The sequence below is a fragment of the Phyllobates terribilis genome, unplaced genomic scaffold, assembly GCF_046119375.1.
Source record: "Phyllobates terribilis strain yellow unplaced genomic scaffold, ASM4611937v1 Scaffold_2__4_contigs__length_985480577, whole genome shotgun sequence".
Lineage (NCBI taxonomy): Eukaryota > Metazoa > Chordata > Amphibia > Anura > Dendrobatidae > Phyllobates > Phyllobates terribilis.
The window spans coordinates 465,175,231-465,194,994 of NW_027362762.1; the positions used below are offsets into that span (position 1 = coordinate 465,175,231).

A 19,764-nucleotide genomic window follows, 5' to 3' on the forward strand; every position below is an offset into this window, starting at 1 on the left:
GCTTTGGATGTGACCCTAAGAAAATGGAGCCTGAAGGAGAGACAAAAGAATAACTAATTTTAGCGCCGGTTACGACGGTTACTATTCGGCGTGACGTGCCGCTTCTGTCACTTCCTGGCCGAACTTTGACAGCAGAACTCGGGTGTATCGGGGCAGCACACCGGGAGGGGGATCATGACGAGCTATCCGTACGGCCAGGTAAGGAGGGGCTGCCATCCATGGTGGCTGTATGTGTGATAGAGATCAGTGAATGAGAAGGGCTGGCCACGGGTGTGTGAGTCCAGGGACTGGTGGGGTGAGGCCAGTACATAGGAGGCATAGGGAGAGTGTTGGGGAGTGGCAGACACATGGAGGCCATTACTGCTGACCAGACCTCCTTCCACAATGGGATCTGTGAAATATCAGCGCCCTGGAGACAGCCTGCCATCCTCCACTTACTGGCTCTGTACCGCTTCTGCTCACAGTGTGTAGTAATGTGCCACCTGCTGCGGGTCTGGCTGTGCCACCTGCTGCAGGTCTGGCTGTGTCACCTGCTGCGGGTCTGGCTGTGTCACCTGCTGCGGGTCTGGCTGTGTCACCTGCTGCGGGTCTGGCTGTGTCACCTGCTGCGGGTCTGGCTGTGTCACCTGCTGCGGGTCTGGCTGTGTCACCTGCTGCGGGTCTGGCTGTGTCACCTGCTGCGGGTCTGGCTGTGTCACCTGCTGCGGGTCTGGCTGTGTCAGATGCTGCGGGCCTGGCTGTGTCAGATGCTGCGGGCCTGGCTGTGTCAGATGCTGCGGGCCTGGCTGTGTCAGATGCTGCGGGCCTGGCTGTGTCAGATGCTGCGGGCCTGGCTGTGTCAGATGCTGCGGGCCTGGCTGTGTCAGATGCTGCGGGCCTGGCTGTGTCAGATGCTGCGGGCCTGGCTGTGTCAGATGCTTGTGAGCCTAAATATGGCCAGATTGACTGGGTCCTGCAAATCAATTCACACCAACTCTACAGTCAATCGGCCAGGTCCATAATCTGTCCGTCGGATGGGAGTCTTGAGAACATCATTCTACCTCTTCGCATCTGCGCGCTTCTTTTGATCGGCCAACCTGAAACATGTCAGGTTGGCTAATCAAAAGAAGAGCTGCACATGCTGGCACTTTTTCTCAGGGCTCCTATACAGCAACCCCAGATTACTGACCTGGCCGATGATCTGGGTCCAGATTTGCACCAACTCTAGTAGGTGCTAAATCAAAGGTTCACTTTTGATCACTTGTTTATAGATCTACATGTAAATACTTTTATGCCCACAAATGGCAAAAGTATTCTCGGAATGATACCTTTATTGGCTAACCAGAAGAATTATATTTGCAGCTTTCAGAGCACAGAGACTCCTTCTTCAGGCGGGATTACAAGTGAATGACTGACACAAGAGCACAACATTTAACAGATATTACAACAGGACATTTGTGCATAGGGCGGATGTAGTGAAGCTTTCTTAAGATAAGTCAAGGAAATCAAATTAAGGAAGGTTAACAAAAACCCTAACTCAGTTTGATTTCCTTGGCTTATCTTTATCAATAATCAACCCATTCTCCCTATGAATTAGCGGTCATGTGCCTCTGACAGCCGCAGATTTAGCAGAGCCCCGCTCACAGCTGTTACATCCCACTGTCAATCTCAGTGGCATTTAACACGTGCTGGCAGGGGGGCGCATCTTTCCATGCGTCAACATCACCCATGACATGATCGCGGGGCGCCGATGGGTTGTCTGCAAATGACCCCAGTGCCTGTCAGTACGATCCTCCTGTGAAAGCCAGCCCATGGCTGCCGTTCATAGGATATCATGTTTTTCTCTGTACATAGCAGTACTAATGCACTGCTATGCATAGCAAGTCTCCTAAGGGGACTATTAAATACAGCAAAAAAATAGAAAAAAGGTTTTAAAAATTATGGACCCCCCCCTTCAATTCACCCCCCTTTTACCCCATAATAAAACAATAATAAAAATACATAATTGGTATCTCTGCTTTCAGAATTGTCCGATCTATCAAAATATAAAGTACATTTTGGTAATCGGTATAACAGAAATAGAAAAATCAAAACTCCAGAATTACGTTTTTTTTGTCTGCCATAACATTGCAGTAAAATGATATCAAAACATTGTATCTACCGTAAAATGGTATGAGTAAAAATGTCTGCTCAGGGTGCAAAAAATAAGCCCTCAACCAGCCCCATATCCCGAAAAGTGAAAATGTTACAGGTCTCGGAAAATGGCGACAAAAGCCAAATTTTATGAAAGGGTTAAGATGGTGATATGGACATTATACCAGGGGTCTTTTGCCTCTTATACTCTTCCGTGAGCGAAAGCGATTCCCATTCTGGCAGACTTAAGTCATCTTTGTGTTACAAGAAGATGATTCATTAGATCCTGTAGATTGTGAGCCCTCGCGGGCAGGGTCCTCGCTCCTCCTGTACCAGTCGGCGACTTGTATTGTTCAAAATTTATTGTACTTGTTGTTTGCTATGTATACCCCTTTCACATGTAAAGCGCCATTGAATAAATGGCACTATTATAATAAATAATAATAATTAGAATGGTCCGCATGCAATGTAACACTTAAAGTGGTGTTCCTATGAACAAAGCACATTTTAATCAATAGATCGTGGAATAATAACAAGTTCCACAATTAGATGTACCCCTGCTGTGTACTGTGTAATGGCTGTGTCTGACCGTACAGGAACATGGACTGATCATACTGCAGCTCCTGGGCAGAGGAGGAAGCAAAAGAGTATACAGACATTTCAGCATGGGGTCACAAATTATTCTTTTTGTGGGGCAAAACATTTCACTGCCTGTTTTTAAGCAATGTTTAGCCTTAAGGAAAAAATCAGCTGTGATCCCATGCTCTCCTGTATGTCTACTCTTTTGCCTCCTTCCCTGCCCAGGAGAAAAAAAAAACAAACCTCAAATTGTGGAAGTTATTATTATTCCAAGATCCATTCATTAAAATGTTGATTAAAATTAATTTTGTTCTTGGTAAAACCTTTTCAACTTGGGCACTGTAGAGTAGTCTGATCTAATGTCACTAGGCTGTAGATACTGCGCAGAAGGGTGGGTGTGTTGACATACTTGTTTTTTTCCTATAACAACCATTAATATGGTTAATACTGACCTGTAGATGAGAAAGAATGAAGGTGACTCAGCACCACACCTCCAGTACTATGTCACCTCTTTTCTCAGGTTAGGTGGAGATCCTAGAGGTCAGATCCCTACAGATCATAAAGTGATGGTATATCCTAGCAGTTTATGAGACAGCAATGCCCCTGGAGCAAAGGCAAAGCCAATATACGACAGGTCTGCTTGGTAAAAATAAATCACCCTGAGTGATTCTAGTTCTCAGTGATTCTTTTGTTTTTCATTCTACCAATATATGGTATTCTCTTGTGCTAGCAATTTCATAGGAGCAAGAGCAGCACCTGCTAGAACGTGGAGCTTCATGTTTAAGATCTAGAAATTATTTTTATTTCTTTACTACATTGGTACAGGTCATCCAAGATAAGAACTTCAGTAGAAAACTGAGCATGACCTCCCACTCACCAGAACTAGTTATATGGCATCCCCCAAATCAGGGATCTCTGGAGGTCTCCCTGTGTGCTTTCTGTAGACTATTACACAACCAGTGCTTGTATAAGTGGTTTATAATCTAACTGGAGGTTCACCTGAAAGTAAATAACGTTCTTGATTACGACTTCCTGATTTTCATCATATCTTTCATCATTACATTGCACATCACATTGCACATTTTAAGGAGTCAGATCTGCATGTCCTTTGCTGAAGAACTACTATAACAGACTTCCTGCTCTGTGGTGGCCATTGACGTGGATTGTCTTTAAAACCAAGTCAGAGAACAGGTCTTGTATGCTACATTCTTCTAGGGAGTATCCTGGACATTTGTTGCTGTCCTATCCTTACAATAGGTTGGTGTTTGACCCCTGGCTTCCCCTGCACATTAGCAGGATGTTCACATGAATGCCTAAACTGTAAGACTAGACACATGTATAGCACTCTATATGCATCTGAACCTAATCTTGGAATAATAGTAATTTTCACAATTGAATGTATTTAAATAAAATGTTCCTGTGCTGAGATAATCTTATAAATGTGCCCCTGCTGTGTACTGTGTAATGGCTGTGTCTGACCGTGCGGGAACATAGTCTGATCGTGCTGGAACATAGTCTGATCATACTGCAGCTCCTGGGCTGGGAGGAAGCAAAGAGTATACAGACAGGACGGCACAGCATGGGATCACAGCTGATTGTTACTGTGAGCATACAGGTCAGAATGGAGCTTAGGCGGTGGAGACAGGGGACTCTCTGTTTAGTGACAGCTTTACCTCCCTTCACCTTCTCCTTACAGCTCACCCTGATAGACTAAAGAAAGAAGTAATGCAGCAGTGGAGTACCCCCTCACCTCCACTATGTGCTCCCTTTAACAGTAAAATCTATTTAGATCCCCACGGACTCATCACTTTTTTTCCATTTTTATTCAATACTAAAGTGTCATCTAGTCCCTGAACTAGTCTCATCCTTGTCATGACTTTTGTGCTAAATAATAAAATCATCAGTCCCCATGCCTTTTGTAAAGCCAGTGTGTTTTTTTCCCCTGATTCCCATGTGCAGGAGAAGAGGAAGGGTTTAAGGGGTTGTCCACCTTTTTCTTCTCAAATTATTAAAATTTGCGGCTATCGGTGGCCGCTCACAGGCATCACGTGACCCCCGGCTGCTGCCGGCTCTGACATCCGCTGATGTCACGACAAGTGCTCGCAGCAGCCGGGGGTCTTTGTCTTCTGCGTTCCAGGTGGATGCCATGCAGTGGGCGGGGTTACCCCCCCATCCACCGTGCGCTCTGCCTCTCCCCATTCCTTGGGAAAGCTCGTGGTGGATGCTGGGTGTGTGTGTGTGTGGGGGGGGTATCCCGACCCACAACCCAGCAGCCACCGCGGGGACCCCAGCGCTGAGTCATGCCTCACTTGTCGTGACGTCAGCGCAGGGTCACGTGATGCCTGTGAGCGGCCACAGATAGCGCCTCTCACAGGCATTATCAGCAACGTAAGGTAATTACAAAGAGTCTTAGAGGCCCCGGCGGGATACATGGGGGGTAATCTAAAGTACTGTACAACCTCTTTAAGTGATAAACTTACTGTAGCACAGATTAATCTCAGCTAAAAGTCTAGACCCTTAGATCAGGAATAGGACAGACATTTATAGGACATTTCATAACTTTCCCAAATTCTTATGAAAAAATATTCCCCACAAACTGCATTGAACTACTGTACCCAATTTGTTATATATTTTAGGAGTTGGAGTTGGTCCATTTTATACCGACTCCAACAAAATGGACTCGGACTCCACGACTCCGACTCCACAGCCCTGTTGCAAATATCTGCTCACATCTTCCTTATTCAGATCTAATCCCACTCCCTTCTGCTGTTACTGGGGTAAAGCCGTACTCTGTCTACACTACTGGATCGCTCTCTGGATCTGCTGTGTGACATAGAGCTGAGATGACATTATATGTGTCTTCTCTGGCTCCTTGACAATCACTTAAATAACTGAAGGAGCACCAAAATCACGAAGGAGCCACAGAAGTCACCTGCGCAATTCCATTACTGAAGCATATTTACACTTTTGGTTATTTTTCACTGTTGGACAAAATTATGTAAATAAAAATAAGTGTAGACCCTACTTAAAAAAGGGGTACTCCCATTGCCAAGATCCTATCCCAATATGTAGTAGGTATAATAATAGTAAATACCTCCAATTAGCAATATACAACCCCTGGCAAAAATGATGGAATCACCGGGCTCGGAGGATGTTCATTCAGTTGTTTAATGTTGTTGAAAAAAAGCAGATCACAGACATGGCACAAAACTAAAGTCATTTCAAATGGCAACTTTAGGGCTTTAAGAAACACTAAAAGAAATCAAGATTAAAAATGTGGTACTCGGTAAGGGTGATTTTTTTTTCAGACCAAGCAGAGGGAAAAAATTATGGAATCACTCAATTCTGAGGAAAACAATATGGAATCATGAAAAACAAACACACAAAAGAACACTCCAATACATCACTAGTATTTTGTTGCACCACCTCTGGCTTTAATATCAGCTTGCAGTCTCTGAGGCATGGACTTCATGAGTTACAAACAGTGCTCTTCATCAATCTGGCTCCAACTTTCTCTGATTGCTGTTGCCAGATCAGCTTTGCAGGTTGGAGCCTTGTCATGGGCCATCTTCTTCAACTTCCACCACAGATTTTCAATTGGATTGAGATCCGGACTATTTGCAGGCCATGACATTGACCTTATGTGTCTTCTTTCAAGGAATGTTTTCACGGTTTTTGCTTTATGGCAGGATGCATTATCATCTTGAAAAATGATGTCATCGTCCCCAAACATCCTTTCAGTTGATGGGATAAGAAAACTGTCCAAAATATCAATGTAAATTTGGGCATTTATTGAAGATGTAATGACAGCCATCTCTCCAGTGCCTTTACCTGACATGCAGCCCCATATCATCAATGACTGTGGAAATTTGCATGTTCTCTTCATGCAGTCATCTTTATAAATCTCATTGGAACGGCACCAAACAAAACTTCCAGCATCATCACCTTGCCCAATGCAGATTCACGATTCATCACTGAATATGACTTTCATCCAGTCATCCACAGTCCACGATTGCTTTTCCTTAGCCCATTGTAACCTTGTTTTTTTCTGTTTAGGTGTTAATGATGGCTTATGTTTAGCTTTTCTGTATGTAAATCCCATTTCCTTTAGGCGGTTTCTTACAGTTCGGTCACAGACATTGACTCCAGTTTCCTCCCATTCATTCCTCATTTGTTTTGTTGTGCATTTCCTGTTTTGGAGACATATTGCTTTAAGTTTCCGGTCTTGACGCTTTGATGTCTTCCTTGGTCTACCACTATGTTTGCCTTTAACAACCTTCCCATGTTGTTTGTATTTGGTCCAGATTTTAGACACAGCTGATTGTGAACAACCAACATCTTTTGCAACATTGCATGATGATTTACCTTTTAAGAGTTTGATAATCCTCTCCTTTGTTTCAATTGACATCTCTCGTGTTGGAGCCATGATTCATGTCAGTCCACTTGGTGCAACAGCTCTCCAAGGTGTGATCACTCCTTTTTAGTTGCAGAATAACGAGCAGATCTAATTTGATGCAGGTGTTAGTTTTGGAAATGAAAATTTACAGGGTGATTCCATCATTTTTTCCTCAGAATTAAGTGATTCCATAATTTTTTCCCTCTGCTTGGTCTGAAAAAAAATTACCCTTACTGAGTACCACATTTTTAATCTTGATTTCTTTTAGTGTTTCTTAAAGCCCTAAAGTTGCCATTTGAAATGACTTTAGTTTAGTGCCATGTCTGTGATCTGCTTTTTTTCAACAACATTAAACAACTGAATGAACATCCTCCGAGCCCGGTGACATCATTTTTGCCAGGGGTTGTAGTATAGTTCTTCTGATTCGCTATGTCGCTTATCCCATGTGCAGGGCATTGCAGTAGCTTAGGTATCTATGATTACGACCATTCATATAGTGACAGTTAGTTACCTGTTAGTGGTGGCTCCATCGTGATTTCGGCGCTCCTCCAATCACTTATTGAGATGATTGTCAAGGAGCCAGAGAAGACGCACATCCAATATTGAGCTGGGAGTACCCCTTTAGTGTCAATTTTACATTGCAATCACTTGTTCATGATAATTATGCATATTAACACTCATTGCACGATAGTCTTATGGCATAAACGGGTGCTGATCACCCGTTGAATGAGCAAACCACTCGTTGGTCAGGTGAAATGATCCTTTGTGCTGCACATAAGATCATCATTCATGACAACACATCCTCCTGTTTACACAGCCTGATGCGCTGTCGAGAACAATGACCTCCCATGCACACAGAATGATCTGTTACTGATTTTTCAGTGCGTATCTGTAAACGGGCTATTAAATGACCATCGATCAGTGAATAGTTACCGGTCGGCGGTTGTTTAGCTCAGCACAATCGGCTGGTGTAAATGTACTTCTTATCTTGCCCATTGATTCCAACACATCAAGGGTTGACTGTCACTTGTTATACCATGTGCCCTGCTCCTTGAGGGATGCCATTGTTATGATTATCAATGCTGTTCACTTCAGCTGTCAGTAGTTATGGCTGATTAGTGTCTAGCTGCCAAGTAATCATTTTTCTCATAAAATCTAATTAGAATTGTATTCCAGATTATGGTAACGTAATACTATTTGTGAACACAATTGCTATAGTGTCCTACTATTGGAGAGGTTTGATAATGCCGGATGTGCATGTCTCCGCCAGGAGGTGTTATCGTACTGATGTATGAGCGGTACATCAGTACTTGAATATGAGCGGTCACAGCTTTTTGCCTGATTTCCCCTCTTAATTAGATGAATAGCTTGTATAAACCTTTTTGAAAAAGGAGTGTAAACGTTTCCTTGCAGAGATGAGCTTATTATCTGTGTATGTAACTGGTAGGAACTTGTAGAAAGTTGCTCTTCAAGTTTGCGCTTGTGTGTATATATGGAACATACTGTTATCCTGGCAGCCTATTGTTGACAAAACATAAACTGGTTTCATGATGGTATTGTCTCGTTTGTTTCAGGGATACCATGGCTCTGTGGGACATACCCCTGGTGCACCCCAAGGAAGCTATTATGCAAGCCAGCAATATGGAGGAGGCGGTCACCCTGGACAGCCTACATATGGCGGACCAGCACCTGGAGCACCATATGGACCTCCATCTTCTAATAGTGGTTATGGGCAGCAAATACCAGGTGGTGCTGCCCCAGGGGGCCCAGGAGGGTCTTATGGTGGCCACGCTCCGGGTGGACCTTATGGGGGACCCGGATCCAATCCATATGGTGCTCCTCAGCAAGGACAATATGGTCAAAGACCTTCTGGTGAGTTTAAAACATGTTTCAGCTGACCGTTTAACAACCTTGTAGCACCCTGATATTTATTATTACACCATTTTGATACTCTTGCACTATTATCTCTAATTCATCAATCAATCTGACAATGATACAAGACTTGCAAAGTTTAAAAGTAACAAACTTCTCTTTACTCACTCACCGCGGCTCCAGCAATGCCTCTCTAACTCTGCCTTGTCTTGTCACCACTATAGTGCACGTGACCACTGCAGCCAATCACTATTGTTCTCATGTTATCGAGCCCATTGATTGGCTGCAGTGGTCGCATGCTACAGTTGTGGTGGCACCTCTACAGTCTATCAACAAAGACCGGAGCAGTGAAGAATGGAGAGAAACAGAATGTTATTGTCCATCACATGACCAGGATAGTGAAGGTCCCCATTCAAAGGCTGCAAGCGTAAACCCCGAGAAATTATTACAGAAATAATATTGTAATATTATCGCTTTTAAATCTGCAAAATGTGACCTTTATTTACTATAACCGGACTATTCCTTTTTTTTCCCCACAGGTAATTTGCCCCCAGGAGTAGACGCAGAAGCTTATAACTGGTTCCATACTGTTGACACCGATAGAAGTGGTTACATAACCTTAAAAGAGCTTAAACAAGCCCTGGTCAATTCCAACTGGTCGGCATTTAATGATGAAACCTGTATAATGATGCTAAGTAAGTACAGATATAGCATGAAATATTGATGACAATGCTTGTGTATAGCCATAAGTCCATTTGCCGCTGTTTCTCATGAACAGTAGTAGCACTGTATATAAGTATATACTTATACCACCTTCTATATACATATCCTGAGTTTAGTCTTCATATAGAGAAAGGGTCCCCAACCTGTGGGTCGGGAACAACATGTGGCTCCTAGGCTTATGATCTGTGGCTCGCGGCTCTCTGCCAGCTTGGTGCATTAACAACAGGTCTAGCAAAGAACTAGAAGAGCACAACCTCAGATGGTGACTTTTGCGAGTAGCCCTGCACAGGATTGATGCACATGTACTGGCCATGAAGGTGGAGAGATAATGTAAGTATGATAAGCTGGAGATAGGATGATACTACCAGTCAGAGGAGGTGCTTTAAGCGGGATACGACAGTGTGTTGGGAGAATACACAATGGAGATATTGTGGGAACCCCTGGATGTTGGAATACTGTCTCAGTGTGATTTTTGTGGAAAAGCTTTGGCTGTCATTATACCAATAATGGGGCCTCTGTGTGTCAATACTGAGAGGGAGGTGGGAGCTGGGTGGGACTCACGACTAGTGTTGAGCGATACCTTCCGATATCAGGAAATATCGTATCGGATTGGATCGGACCGATACCCAAAAAGTATCGGATATCGCCGATTCCGATACCGGAAACCAATGCAAGTCAATGGGACACAAATATCGGAATGAAAATAAACCCTTTCTTTCCTTGTACGTTAATTCTACATGAAGGAAAACAACTAAGAATAATGTAGAATGTATTACGCGAAAAGCCGGCAATTCATCAGCGGCATACACCGGTACCCGACAATTTACAACAGAAAGAATAGAGCTTCACACATAGATTAGATAGATAGAAACATGTCAGTCACATATATATGTAGTACAGTGACAGTGTTGATTACTGTACTTGTCATTTAGTGTTAAAATAAAGGATTTATTTAAAAAAAAATTGGCGTCAAGTTCCCCGTAATTTTAGGCTCTAGCGGAGGTTAAGCAGACGGCTGGGGCAGATGTTTGAAGCCTGGGAAGGGGGTAATACCCACGGAGCTTCCCAGGCTACTAATATCAGCCCCCAGCTGAATACCTAGCCTTTACTAGCTATTAAAATGGGGGACCCCCCCAAAAAAAAAATGACGTGGGGTCCCCCCTAATTTAATAGCTAGCAAAGGCTAGGCAGACAGCTGGGGGCTGATATTAATAGCCTAGGTTGGGGCCATGAATATTGGTCCCCTCCCAGGCTAGAAACACCAGCCGTCAGCAGCCCCAGAAATGGCGCATCCATAGGATGCGCCAATTCTGGCACTTAGCCTCGCTCTTCCCACTGCCCTGTAGCGGTGGCAGTGGGGTAATAGGGCTGGGGTTGATGTCAGCTTATAATGCCAGCTGACATCAAGCCCAGGTTAGTAATGGAGAGGCGTCTATAAGACACCCCCATTACTAACCCCATAGTCAAAGATAAAAAAACCCACAAACACCCAGAATAAAGTCCTTTAATTGAAATAAAGACACAATTCTTTATTGTTCTAAATTAAACCATACTTGCCACCACGCCCATTCCAGCTGAAGCCAACGATCTCCTGCAATAAAAGAAAAATAATAAAGCAACATCATCCTTACCTTTCCATGGTTCCCACGACAGCTTCAGCTCTGCTACATCGAGATGACAGGCTGGACCGCAGCAGAACGCTGCCATTCAGCCTGTCATCCCGCAGACACTGAGAAGCGCAGGCATGCTTGCGCTCCTCAGTGTCTCTCTGTGACGGCATCCAGATGAGCTGAGTTCATGTCCAATGAACTCGGCTCACCTCATGCACGTCACTGACAGCGTGGGAAAATTCTCCTGCACTCAGCGCTTCAGCGTGAGAATTTTCCCACGCTGTCAGTGACGTGCATGAGGTCAGCTGAGTTCATTGGACATGAGCTCACCTCATGCACGTCACTGACAGCGAGGGAAAATTCTCACGCTGAAGCGCTGAGTGCAGGAGAATTTTCCCACGCTGTCAGTGACGTGCATGAGGTGAGCTAAGTTCATTGGACATGAGCTCACCTCATGCACGTCACTGACAGCGTGGGAGAATTCTCACGCTGAAGCGCTGAGTGCAGGAGAATTTTCCCATGCTGGCAGTGACGTGCATGAGGTCAGCTGAGTTCATTGGACATGAGCTCACCTCATGCACGTCACTGACAGCGTGGGAAAATTCTCACGCTGAAGCGCTGAGTGCAGGAGAATTTTCCCACGCTGTCAGTGACGTGCATGAGGTGAGCAGAGTTCATTGGACATGAACTCGGCTCATCTGGATGCCGTCACAGAGAGACGCCGAGGAGCGCAAGCATGCCTGCGCTTCTCAGTGTCTGCGGGATGACAGGCTGAATGGCAGTGTTCTGCAGGTCCAGCCTGTCATCTCGATGTAGCAGAGCTGGAGCTGTCCTGGGAACCATGGAAAGGTAAGGATGAGGTTGGTTTATTATTTTTCTTTTATTGCTGGAGATCGTTGGCTTCAGCTGGAATGGGCGTGATGGTAAGTATAGTTTAATTTAGAACAATAAAGAATTGTGTGTTTATTTCAATTAAATGACTTTATTCTGGGTGTTGTGTTTTTTTAAATACTTTACTAGAAATTCATGGCGGTCATGTCTAATATTGGCGTGACCCCATGAATTTCGGGCTTAGGGCCAGCTGATAATGCCAAGCTGGCCCTAACCCCTTTATTACCCAGTGAGCCACCGCACCAGGGCCCTGGATGAGTTGGGTACAGCGCCAGAAGATGGCGCTTCTATGAACGTGCCATTTTCCGGGGTGGCTGCGGACTGCAATTTGCAGCGGGTGGGGCCCAGAAAGCTTGGGCCTCCCAGCGCTGCGGATTCCAGCCCCCAGCTGCCTAGTTGTACCTGGCTGGACACAAAAACAGGGCGAAGCCCCACGTCAATTTTTTTTTTTTTAATTATTTCATGAAATAATTAAGAAAAAAAGGCCTTCCCTATATTGTTGTGTCCGGCCAGGTACAAATAGGCAGCTGGTGGTTGGGGGCAGCCCGTTCCTGCCTGCTGTACCTGGCTGGACACAAATATAGTGCGAAGCCCCACGTCAATTTTTTTTTCATTATTTCATTAAATAATTAAAAAAAAAAAAAGGGCTTCCCTATATTGTTGTGTCCGGCCAGGTACAAATAGGCAGCTGGGAGTTGGGGGAAGCCCGTTCCTGGATTCTGTACCTGGCTGGCATACAAAAATATGGCGAAGCCCACGTCAAAATTTTTGGGAAAAAATAATTAAAAAATAAATAATAATTTAGGGACTGCATCTTTATTAACCCCTCAAGTGTCATTTAGTGTTAAAATAAAGGATTTATTAAAAATAAAATTGGCGTGGGATCCCCCATAATTTTAGTCTCTAGCGGAGGTTAAGCAGATGGCTGGGGCAGATGTTTGAAGCCTGGGAAGGGGGTAATACCCACGGAGCTTCCCAGGCTACTAATATGAGCCCCCAGCTGAATACCTAGCCTTTACTAGCTATTAAAATGGGAGACCCCCCCAAAAAATGACGTGGGGTCCCCCCCTATTTTAATAGCTAGCAAAGGCTAAGCAGACAGCTGGGGGCTGATATTAATAGCCCAGGAAGGGTGCCATGAATATTGGCTCCCTCCCAGGCTAGAAACACCAGCCGTCAACCGCCCCAGAAATGGCGCATCCATAGGATGCGCCAATTCTGGCACTTAGCCTCGCTCTTTCACGCTGCCCTGGTGCGGTGGCAGGGGGTAATAGTGGTGGGGTTCATGTCAGCGCCAGCTGCCATGAAGCCCAGGTTAGTAATGATGGGCGTCTATAAGACACCCCCATTACTAACCTACAAAGTGTTAAAAATAAAAAACACACACTACACCCAGAAAAAAATAATTTATTTGAAATAAAACACACCATTTTATTTAATTCTTAGTTTACTAAAAAAAAAATAGTTACCTGTCCACGTTCCTGCGCTGATTTCCCATGCACAGCTGTCACATCTGGAGATGGTGACAGCTGTGCATGGCTGCTGTAAGCTCACGCTGCCGGGAACACGTCCACTCCTGGCAGCGTGAGCCCCTGACTGAGGTCACCGGAGTGCATTCAGGCAGCGCAGCTCCGGAGACCTCCTTTACGGCACTGCTGTACCGTGGGAATTTCTCACGATACAGCAGGGCCGTAAAGGAGCTAACCGGAGCAGCGCTGCCTGAACTCCTGCGAACCCGCTTATGCAATGACGGGGCTGCTTTACGGCTCCGTTATTCTAGCGGCGGCAGCGGTTCAGAGCGGTCACATTCTATGTGGCTGCTCTAAACTGGAGATCATCGTGGGACACTCGTGGACTACTACGGAGGGGTAAGGATAAGGTTGTGGTTTATTATTTTATATTTTATTACAGGAGATCGATGGCTTCGGGGATTTAGGTGTCTAGGTGAGTATAGGTGTAGTTTTTTATTTTTTACTTTATTTTAGGTGGCGATCGGAGGGGACAGGTAATGTATAAACTAATTTATTTTAGGTAACCACTGGCCACCAATGAAATGTATTTAAAATTTATTGGGGACCAACAACCCCAAAAAAAATATGGGGGCTTAAATAAAACCTGTATAGGGGCGAAAATAGAAAACTATGGGGGACAAAATAACATATGGGCCAGTTTAAAGGGCAATTTAAATAGCAGGATCAGGCTGATGGGAACTACTGCTCCCATCAAGCTGATCCTGCTGGCACGAGTGGACGGGGGACAGACATAGGCCGATGGGAGTAGTAGTGTCACATCGGCCTATGTCTGCCTGCACACACGCACAGACATCGCGCACACACACCGCACAGACACCCACACACACCAATCATGACCGGTCTGATGGTCTGGGAGCTGAGGCTGACCTGTGCGGCCGTGGGAAAGTTCATGTGAGTTCATGCAATGCAGTCAAGCATGAACTCACATGAACCCTCTGAGGGCACCGCGGCTACTTCAAATGAACAGCTGATCGGCATCACCTGATACCTCAGCTGTTCATTTGAAATAACCGGCGGGAAAGCGCAGCACAGAACGGGAAAGCCGGCAGTGAAGTCTTTTCACTGCCGGCTTCCCTGCCCGGGTCCTTCGCTCCTTGGTGCTGCGCTCCCCGCCCGGTCCTAACTTACGATCAGGATGGGGGGAGCGGAGGATCGAGGTGGGAGGCTGCGGGGAAGCAGTATGGGGCTGTGTGATTGTTTAAAAGCCGGCGACTTTTTACCGCCCGCCGGCTTTTGAACAATCAGGAGAATTCTCTCACGCTGGGATGGCATTCTGATGACAGGCTGGATCGCAGCTGAGCGCTGCCATCCAGCTTGTCATCCTTCAGAGACAGTGCAGAGCGCAGGCATTATGGGAACTTCCGATTCCGGTATTCGATATTGTAAAAGTATCGGAATTCTGATACCGCGAATATCGACCGATACCCGATATTTCAGTATCGGAATGCTGAACACTACTCAGGACCCTCACTGACCTTGATGTGGCTCCTAACTCTGTCTTAGCTTGATGTGGCTCTCAAGTTCAGGAAAGGTTGGGGACCTCTGATGTAGAGTGTAACCAAATATAACAAACCTGTACTGTACCTGTCACTAAACACCTGTGTGTCGATCACAAGACCCCCTCCCTCTGGCTGACACTTTAGCTACTGCCATCAATATGGTCCACAGTATAAAGGGTGTGCTTGGTGAGTCCTTCCCTTTAGCACTACCACTCTGTTCTCTGCAGCTTTTTTCTCAGTAGGAGGTCTTGGCATACACACCCTGAGATTTAACTTTTATCTTTTACTTGTTTCCTTTTTCAGTAACTGCATAAATCTTAAAATATTAATTTTCAATCACTTTATTATGATATTAACTTCTTAACCGCATCATAAAGACGAGTTAGAGAGCCTGATTCCAGCGGTGCTTGCTGTAGTTTTGCTAAAACAGAATGCTATTCGCTTCAGCTCTGCTAGACCGCTTCATGATGATCTCCTAATATGGAGACCTCATCATTTATGAGCACTGATTGGCAGTTTTCTGCCTATGCACAATATATGCAGAAGGCTGTCTATCAATGGTATGAATAGGGTTATGCAGAGCTCAACTTTGAGAGAACAGAGCTGCAGCAGATTGTATGAAAACTCCAGCAGAGCGTAAGTGATCTATCACTGGAAACAGGGCCTCATGTCTGTACATATTGTTTGCTGTTTTGGAATGCAGAATGGTGTACATGTTCATCACCCGTAGGATATAGTCTGGATGCTCTCCAAGTATAGCATGCCTGCACAATGAGGAGTGGTTGATGGCATTGGAAGCCTCTATAAAACCTAGCCAAATGTTTCACCCCTGCAGCATCATGATTAGTGCTAATCGTAGTGCTGATGAGGAATGAGCTCCATTTATCCTATCACTGTCAGCACTAAAATCACAATCACGAGACCATCTGGAAAATAAGTGACATCACCTAATGAAAAAATATATGTATTAAATTAGCACTTCCATATACTGTACTAAAAATGAATACAAATTCTTAGTCCAATCAGTCACTGACGTTTTACTGTTCGCAATCATCAGCTGTTGTGTTTGCTGTAGCTGTAGATGGTGCTCATTTAGCGCAAGATCTCGTGATAGCCTATGAGATCTCACGTTTAAAATTATATACTGCAGTGGAGGCTTGTGGGAAGGTGATGGGTATGCCGTGATCTCCCAGTCCAGAATTACCTTTTATATACTTCTTTTCAATGCTGTACCTTTGGGAGGAAAGTTGTCATTAGATAACCATGCACCCATTCCATGGAGACCTGGACAACTTTGCAGAACATGTTCTGCAGCACTGTAGAGTCATGTTACTTAATGACCACAATTACAGGGATTTTCTGGGCACACAGGTCATTCATTAAAGAATTGTAGCTGCTATCAGAAATGAAGAAATGTCATTTACTTGCTGGTAAAATTCTGCTGAGTTCCTGAGCTGTCACATGTGGTGATGTGACCTCCACACCCTACTGCCTGCCACAGTCCATTCACAGCATAGAGTAGAGAGATTTCCTGTCTGTGCTTTAAACTGCTCAGCCAGTAGCTCTGCAGTGAGCTGAAGAATGATCAGCAGTCTGTGAGTGACTAGAGATGTGCACAATTAAAGAGAGCAGGGATGACACATTGTAGGCTCCACACAGAACATGTAATCTTTTAATCTTGTAACGCTATCCTGCGAGGAAGGTGCTGGGCTATCCGGAGTGTTAGATTACAATAGATGACCAAATTATATGTCTCATTGCCCTCCTGGCTACAGTAGTACACTGAGCCTGTGTGGCGTCTTATCAGCACCTGTATCGTTACTGACTACAGGAGAGTGTCAAGACATTACATTCTAGGTGAAATGGGAGGAATGTTAAGAAGGAGAAACTGTGCAGCACTTTATCCGTCTAGAGACTGTATAAGAGTCTAAGGATGGTGCTTTGTAGATGGACTGGGCAGGAGCTTAGGGTGGGAGTGTGTGAGCTGTGGGACAGATACCTCTTGGGAAATGTAGTCTAGATATACAGAAAAAAAAGCCTGGAGGAAGTTCAGGATGCAAACCATAACAACCCTCAAGAATGGGGGCTGAAGAGGAGCTTAAAAAGAAAACTTAACAAGGCTGTTTGGACTCATTACAAGGACAACCAGCTTGTTTTTTTGTTTGTTTTGGGCATGCAACACCCCATTTGATGGTATAAACAAATTTCCTTACTCATCCTGGTCTCCTGGTGACTGCATTAACCTAAGTACACACATTGCAGAAATGACACCCTTTAGCCCTGTCTACACAGACAATACAGGAAGGCAGTGTGCGCTGACAGTATGGCCGCTCCCAGAGAATTTTTTAAACTTAAAAAAATCAATCTGTCCAAAATGTAAAGAATGTCAAGTGATTATGAGGGTATTCAGTCGTGACTATGCAGGCCCACACAACACCGACTTTTTCATGAAGTTCCGGTAATACAGATATCTCCTGCCATTTTGCCTTCACTTATTTCAGCATACTGACAGGTGCTTTTTCTTTGCAGACATGTTTGATAGGAGTCATTCAGGCCGGATTGATCTGTTTGGGTTTTCGGCTCTGTGGACATATCTTCAGCAGTGGAAGAACATGTTCCAGCAATTTGATCGTGATAGATCTGGCAGCATCAACCAGGGAGAGCTGCATCAAGGTAAAGCGTGCACGGCACTAGTACTTCCCTGTATACCGATTCGGCAAGCCTCCAGAGTAATGACATTGGTACACCGGGACCTGCTGAGCAAGCACATGTCTGCATTATAAAGGATGCGGCTCATTGTCTGTGCCCTAACCTTCACTGGGCATCGCCATTGTTATCTCTGGGTAAACTGCTGGAAATTGGCAACTTTCTTACTGTTCCCATTGCAGCGTCTCATCTTGGTTCCTTTTGTTTCCACAGCACTCTCTCAGATGGGATATAACCTCAGTCCACAATTTATCCTCCAGCTTATGTCCCGATATTCCATCAGGTCTGCCACCCCCGGCTTACAGCTCGACCGCTTTATCCAGATTTGCACCCAGCTGCAGAGCATGACTGAAGCATTTCGTGACAAGGATACACAGAGGGCCGGCAGTGTGCGGCTCAGCTATGATGATTTTCTTACCATGGCTGTAGGACGTCTATTGTAAAGCCATTGTCCGTTTTCACCCCTTTTGTTCCTATACACTAAAGCTGTGCAATACCTATATGCAGATTATGGTACGTTTTTTGGGGGGGGATAATGCCAGAATTCTCTTTTTTTTTACATTTTGTCTTTGCCTGTATTAATGCACCATTTCATGTATACAGAACTGTATAACCAATACTTTTAAGGGGTAATGCTTGTCTATTTCCTGACTCTTTTTGAAGCCTTCTCAAATTTTGCCCACTAGAGGGAGATAGAGTTTAATAATTCAGCCTGGACAGACAAGCCGTGCAACGTCGTTACTTATTGCATTTTTTTTCAGTTTTTCTCCTTTTTATTGACGTTGGTATCCATTTTTGATGCTGATTAATTCATTTAATCCTTGATTTGTTATCTAAACTTTATATTTAAGAAATATAGCGATAGTTAGCTCGATAATGTGCTGTTTACGGACATGCCGTGTATGCTGTAGTATGTCATGTAACAGCCACTAGAAGGTGAATGGCCAAACCATGGTAATATGGCAGTGTACTTCAGTTCTTCTTATTCTTACCGGTAAATCCAACCATTACAACAGGCAGTTTACATTCCGAGCATCACAATAATGTTACATGTTCTTTGTACCTTTTACAAATTAGTAGTCTACCAGGTCAATACACTTTTTAAGCTGCTCAGGGCAATGGAGAGAGTCCCTGCAATTCGTAGAGAAATTATTGTAAAATACAGAATGGCAATGTAGAAAATGCAATTATTCTAACATTTTCTATATCCTCTTACTCCTATCATCCATTTATTCCACTTTTCTGCACTGTTTTTACATAATATGCTTAGTACATTGGAGGCTAAGTTTTTATGCTATGGAGACTTGGATCACGGTTTTGTTCTATTTTTTTTTTTGTTTTCTTTTTTAATACTTTACAAACATTTGCCATATTTTGTATCTGCCAAAGCTTTGTAAAATCCCTGAAGTTATCAGGCCAATAATGAAGTGCTAAAATAAACATATATGTATATATGGGTTAAAAGAGTTGTTTTGTCATTTTAAATGCAATGAAAGTCGTATGGTTAACTTTTGGGACAGAAGCACAGACTGCAGGATTGTGCATAAGTAGTTTCACACATTATTTAAAAAAAGTTACATATCGTAAGTATCAGAATTACAGATCTTTAATACTAGTAGTCTATTAAAGGGATTCCAGTGATGTATCACTTACCTTACTAGGTGCTGCAGTTTTGATTGAAAACTGTTTTCTCTGCTGCAGATCTAGCAGTTCTCTGAATGCTGAGCTCTGTATAACCCCATCCACACCACTGATTGTCAGCTTTGTGCTTTTGCACAGTGTGCACAGAAAGCTGCAAATCAGTGGTGTGGGCAAGGTTGAACTACATGTAAAGCCGGTTTACT

The 19,764-nt window shown here is 44.3% G+C and overlaps 1 protein-coding gene across 1 annotated transcript; it reads left to right on the forward strand.

The window, feature by feature from the left end:
* The first annotated feature begins 3 nt into the window (after positions 1 to 3).
* Positions 4 to 19,384, forward strand: PEF1 (penta-EF-hand domain containing 1). Its single transcript, XM_073665722.1, has 5 exons — positions 4 to 198; positions 8,662 to 8,959; positions 9,499 to 9,654; positions 17,744 to 17,887; positions 18,134 to 19,384. Exons 1-5 carry the CDS (start codon positions 175 to 177, stop codon positions 18,361 to 18,363), a joined length of 852 nt encoding a protein of 283 aa, XP_073521823.1. The 5' UTR covers positions 4 to 174; the 3' UTR covers positions 18,364 to 19,384.
* The last annotated feature ends 380 nt before the right edge of the window (positions 19,385 to 19,764 follow it).